This window comes from Microtus ochrogaster, chromosome 4, assembly GCF_000317375.1.
Source record: "Microtus ochrogaster isolate Prairie Vole_2 chromosome 4, MicOch1.0, whole genome shotgun sequence".
NCBI lineage: Eukaryota > Metazoa > Chordata > Mammalia > Rodentia > Cricetidae > Microtus > Microtus ochrogaster.
Window position 1 is genome coordinate 48,000,223 of NC_022011.1, and position 6,497 is coordinate 48,006,719.

The following is a 6,497-nucleotide window of genomic DNA, read 5'->3' on the forward strand; positions in this document are numbered from 1 at the left end:
TGTTCATTGTGATCATGTATACTAGGTAAACATACTGAGTTACATCCAATTCTGATAGGCTGTTCATTGTGATCATGCATGGAATAGTCCTCTTATTTTAAATTTGCTAAAACATGGGGCTGAAGAGATGGTTCAGAGGCTACGAACACTAACAGTTCTTCCAGAAGACCCAGGTTCAATTCCCGGTACCCACATATCAGCTCACAGCTCTAGCTGCATTGGCAGCGGCTCTGACACCCTCACAGAGACATACATTCAGACAAAACACCTACGCATATAAAATAAAATTTACTAAAACATATATTTATATTTTGTATAATTATCTCGAAAGAATATCTCAGAAGCATAGTTATAGGTCTAGTGTCTTGCATTTGATATTTGGTCCACCTGAAATGGAGTAAGAACAAAAGAGCTTCTCCTCCTAATTGCTAGTCATCTCAATTTCACGTACAGATCAACTAGCTTCCTTGATGAGACTTTAAATTAGTCAATTTTATTTGTCAAGCTTCAAAAAATAGTATACTAGTAATAGTAGTTAGCTTTAAAGGGGGAATTATGACTGGGTCAGCTTACAGGAAACTCCTGTAATAGTGGAAATACACAAAAGTATAAATAATCTTCAAGTTTACATACTTTTATACATTTTTAATTTTTTTTTTAAAAATATGTATGGGGCTGGAGAGATAGCTCAGCAGTTAAAAGCACTGGCTGCTCTTTCAGAGGACCCAGATTCAATTCCCAGCACCCACATGGCAGTTCACACCTATCTGTAACTCCAGTTCCAGGGGATCCAACTCCCTTACAAATACAGGCAAAATAGCAATATACATAAAATAATATAAATTATAAAGAAAATACTTTGTGTATGAATATTTCACCTCTATGCATGTTTATGTACCCCATACCTGCCTTGTACCCAGAGATCAGAAGGGCGTAGGAGTCAGATCCCCAAGATCTGAGTTACTGACAGTTGTGAACTGCCAATGTGGGTGTTTGGAAACTGAACCTAGGTCCTCTGCAAGAGCAGCAAGTGCATTCAATTAAGCTGCTGAGCCATCTCTCCAGCCCTGGTATTATGAGTACATTATTCTTTAATAAATATTTAAGGGGCTGGAATGTTGGCTCAGCTGTTTAGAGGACCTGGGATCAGATTCCAAGTACCCACAACGGTGGCTCACAACCATTTGAACTCCAGTTCCAAACGATCTAACATCCTCTTCTGGCTTCCTTGGGTATTTCCATATATGTGATACATAGATATAAATACAGTCAAAACACTCAAAGAAAAATATTAAATGAAAATGATTAAAAGACTTTCAGTTTATAATCTAGTTACTTGAAAATTAGTAATTTATCTAATCAAAAGCAGAGCTTGGTGGCACAGGCCTATAATCCCAGCCCTCCAAAGGCAGATGAATCTCTCTAAGTTCAAGGCCAGAATGGTCTATATGGTGAGTACCAGGACAGCCAAGACTACAAAAGAGATAACCTGTCTCAAAAAGACAGTTTTCTAATCAAGTATTTGTATTTACTTTATATAGGGTAAAGAAAATTAAATTGCATAAACTTTTATATTTCTAAAAAGTAAGCATAAGGTCTCAAGTAACAGTGCAAAAAAAAAAGCTACAGAGGGGCCTGGTGGCATTGTAATCCCAGCTACTGGGGAGGCTGAGGTGAAAGAACCAAAAATTCAAAGCCTGCCTAGGCTACAGAGTGAATTCAAGGTCATCCTGGGCAATTTAATAAGATGCTGTCTCAAAATAGACAATATTAAGCAGGTTAGGGATAAAGAGTAATTGCCTAGGTATGCATGATCCTGGGTTAGGTCCCCATAACAGCACTACCACCACCAAAAAAAGTGAACTATTTTTGATTAAGGGAATAAATACAACCAAATTCAACATGCTGTCTTCTAGTCACTCTAAAACAAATTGGCCCCAAATCCACATATCTACCTATTGAGAATATATGAGCTAGATACTGGATTCCTAAAGTGTTCTTTATACCTGGTAAGTATGTTGGCCCATCTACTCATCACAACTCAGGAGCTTTGATTTCAAGGTCATCCTAGACCTGAGATTCATAGCAAGAAAGGCAAATACATAAGACCCAAACTGGAACCACTACCACATGCCATGCCAACTAACTGATAAAAAGAAAAAAAAAATTGTGTCTTCTCTGTTTACTTTAGGAGGGTCTCATACAACCAAGGCTGGCCTGGAAGTCTTTATGTGACCAAAGAAGACTTTCCTGTTTCCACCTTCCTAGTAGTGGCATTACAAATACCTACCTCAGCTGATAAGAGCAGTGCTTCTCAACCGGTAAGTCTTGACCCCCTTCGGGAGTCACATATCAGATACTTACATCAGGATTCGTAACAGTAGCAAAATTACAGTTATGAAGTGACAACGAAATAATTTTATGGTTGGGAATCACCACAACATGAGGAACTGTATTAAAGGGTCAAAGCATCAGGAAAATTGAGAACCACTGGATTAGAAGGAACTGTTTTTCAGAGCTGTTTTGCCCCTCCTCTCTTAACAAGGAGCATTCAGCAATGCTTTAATCCCAGCACTCGAGAGGCAGAGACAGGTGTATCTCTGTGAGTTCGAAGCCAGCCTGGTCTACAGAGTGAGTCTCAGGAAGGCTCCAAAGCTACAAAGAAACCCTGTCTAGAAAAACAAAACAAAAAAAATAATGTCTGAAGACATTTTTGGTTGTGACAATAACAAGGCAGGGGAGGAAAAGGTTCCTGGCATGTAGTCGACAGAGGTTAAAACTGCTACTAACAATCCCACAAGGAACAGAAGAGTCCTGTGGAGAAACAAGCTGGTCTAAAAAGGCTGTGGTCGCCGGGCGGTGGTGGCGCACACCTTTAATCCCAGCACTCGGGAGGCAGAGGCAGGCAGATCTCTGTGAGTTCGAAACCAGCCTGGTCTACAGAGCTAGTTCCAGGACAGGCTCCAAAACCACAGAGAAACCCTGTCTCGAAAAACCAAAAAAAAAAAGGCTGTGGTGGTGGTGGTCTATGCCCTTGATCCTATTACTCAGGAAGCAGAGGCAGGCAGATCTCTGAGTTTGAGGCCAGCTTAATCTACAGAGTGAGTTCCATGAACAGCCAGAGCTACACAGAGAAACACTGTCTTGGGAAGAAAAAAAAAAAAGATACTCACTAACACGCTCATGCAGAAGCAAGTAAGGGTACTTCAGTATTTCAAAAAGAGGAACTCGAAGCTTATTTTCAAAATCTTGGCCACTACAGTCAAATAGCTGTTCCTCTCCATTGTTGTCTACTATGTATAATTCATCATCTTCTTCAACTTCTGCCTTCATAGACTTCTCAAAGTGATTTATGAGGCGTAAGGTTTCTAGTTCCCATAAAACCTACAGAAAGATGAAAAGTGTTTTTTTATTGTAACGAAATATGCTGTGTAACAACCATTCCTATAAAAAGCTTTTTCCTCTGTGAACAAAAATTTAGAAGCAGCGGTGGCACACGCCTATATCCCAGCACTCAGTAGGCAGAGGCAGGTCAATCTCTTGAGTTCTAGGCCAGCTTGGTCTACAGAACGAATTCCAAGACAGCCAGGACTAAACAGAGAAATCCTGTCTTGGGAAAAAACAAAATAAACAAACAAATAATTTATAAGTTTAAAGTAGCATCTACCATATATCATACATACAGAGACATAACTTGGAGCTAGGGCTTCAATTTCTACCACTATATCACTGAGATACGAGTCTCATCCAATTTGGCTTTCCAACAGATGTAAAACTTGCTTCCATGATTTTAGTCCAAAAATATTATACACGCAAACAAACCCCCCTAAACTTACTAAAAAAGCAAAAACAGTTAAAGAGTAACGATGTAGCTCAACTGTTAGGGTGCTTGCCTAAGAGGCATAAGACTCTGTTCATTCTCAGCACAGATAGACTTGAGTGTGATAGCACAGGACTGAAATCAAATACTGGAGAGGTGGTAGCAAGAGGACCAGAAGCTCAAGGTTATCATCAGCTGCACAGGGAGTTTGAGAGGAGTGTGAGCTAGACACCCTGTTTCAAGAGTTTCTCCTTGGCATCCACAACTTAACTATACAAGTTGGTAAAAAGGCTTAGCTTTTAGCATGTCTTAACTTTCACCATGCCTTCCTCACTAAGCATATCTAGCTTCTACCTGAGAGATGATGTGCTATTTTTCCTTTTACTTAAACACTTCAGGCCACTATAAGTGGTCTAATTTCAAAACTGTTATCTCAGGAATTAAGAAAGCCTAAGGAGAGGGAAAAGAGACAGGAAATGTCTAGTCAATAAAGCAGGTAAAATCACACATTTACTGATTAGAACACTCACTGCCTTACTTGAGTATGATTCATGGCCCTCCAAAGCAGTTACAACAGCAACATCAGTAATCGGTGATCACAAATCACCAGTACATATAACAATCAAACAGTTCAAAATAGGAGAATTATACAAAGTAACACAAAAAGAGGATGTAAGTCCTTGCTCTTACAAAAACAGCAATGGTAAAATTTGTTCAAAGCAAGATTACAAAACCTTCAACTTTTAAAAACAGAGTATTGTAAATCTAAGAGACAAACAAGATATACCTATATAATTTTTGTTTTTTCTTTGTTTGTTATTTAAGACGGGGTTTCTCTGAGTAACAGTCCTAGTTATTTTGGAACTAGCTCTTGTAAACCAGACTGGCCTTGAACTCACAGAAATCTGCCTGCCTCAATCTTACCAAAAGCAATCTACAGGTTCAATGCAATGCCCATCAAAATCCCAGGAAAATTTTTCACAGACCTCGAAAGAACAGTACTTAACTTCATATAAAAAAGCAAAAAAAAAAAGGCAAAAAAACCTACGTGGAGGCACATGCCTTTAATCCCAGCACTTGGGAGGCAGAGACAGGAGGATCTCTGGGAGTTCAAGGCCAGCCTGGTCTACAAGAGCTAGTTCCAGGTCTGGCTCCAAACACTACAGAGAAACCCTGTCTCAAAATATCAAAAAAAAACCCAAACAATCTGAGCTAGAGTACTGAAAAGAGCCTGGTATTGGCATAAGAACAGACAGGAGGACCAATGGAACCAAATAGAAGACGCAGATATCAATCCACACATCTTCAAACACCTGATTTTTGATAAAGAAGCAAAAAATATCAAATGGAAAAAAGAAAGCATATTTAACAAGTGGTGCTGGCATAACTGGATATCAACATATAGAAGAATGAAAAATATACCCATATCTATATCACCATGCGCAAAACTCAAGTCCAAATAGATCAAAGACCTCAACATAAAGCCAGCCACACTGAACCTTATAGAAGACAAAGTGGGAAGTACACTTGAACACATTGGCACAGGAGACCACTTCCTAAATATAACCCAAGCACCACAGACACTAAGAGAAACAATTAATAAATGGGACCTCCTGAAACTGAAAAGTTTCTGTAAAGCAAAGGACACAGTCAACAAGACAAAATGACAGCCTACAGAATGAGAAAAAATCTTTACCAACCCGACACCAGACAGGTCTGATCTCCAAAATATACAAAGAACTTAAGAAATTGGTCAACAAAAGAACAAATAATCCAATAAAAAAATGGAATATAGACCTAAACAGAGAACTCTCAACAGAGGAGTCTAAAATGGCTGAAAGACACTTAAGGAAATGTTCAACATCCTTAGTCATCAGAGAAATGCAAATCAAAACAACTCTGAGATTCCATCTTACACTTGTAAGATGGCCAAGATCAAAAACACTGATGACAACTTATGCTAGAGAGGCTGTGGGGAAAAGGGAAAACTTCTGTATTGCTGGTGGGAATGCAAGCTGGTATAGCCCCTTTGGATATCAGTGTGGCAATTTCTCAGAAAATTAGGAAACAACCTTCCTCAAGACCCAATAATACCACTTTTGGGTATATATCCAAAGGACGCTCAACAGTGCCACAAGGACAGGTGCTCAACTATGTTCATAGCAGCATTGTTTATCATAGCCAGAACCTGGAAAAAACCTAAATGCCCCTCGCCCAAAAACTGGATAAGGAAAATGTGGTACATTTACACAATGGAGTACTACACAGCAGAAAAAAATAATGACGTCTTGAAATTTATAGGCAAATGGATGGAACTAGAAAACATCATATTGAGTGAGGTAACCCAGACACAGAAAGACAATTATCACATGTACTCACTCATAAGTGGTTTTTAAACATAAAGCAAAGAAAACCAGCCTACAAATCACAATCCCAGAGAATCTAGACAACAATGAGGACCCTAAGAGAGACAAACATAGATCTATTCTACATGGGAAGTAGAAAAAGACAAGATCTCCTGAGTAAGTTGGGAGCATGGGGACCTTGGGAGAGGGTTGAAGGGGAGGGGAGAGGCAGGGAGGGGAGCAGAGAAAAAAGTAGAGCTCAAGCCGGGCAGTGGTGGCGCACGCCTTTAATCCCAGCACTCGGGAGGCAGAGGCAGGCGGATCTCTGTGAG

At 39.6% G+C, this 6,497-nt stretch overlaps 1 protein-coding gene across 1 annotated transcript in view; it reads right to left on the reverse strand.

The window, feature by feature from the left end:
• The window catches only part of Setx (senataxin), a 54,963-nt gene extending 51,583 nt beyond the window's left edge, over positions 1-3,380 (reverse strand). The window contains exon 1 of the mRNA XM_013345885.2: positions 3,174-3,380. Within this exon, the coding sequence (XP_013201339.1) occupies positions 3,174-3,333 (160 nt within the window). The 5' untranslated portion in view covers positions 3,334-3,380. The remainder of the gene's footprint in view (positions 1-3,173) is intronic.
• Positions 3,381-6,497: the final 3,117 nt, after the last annotated feature.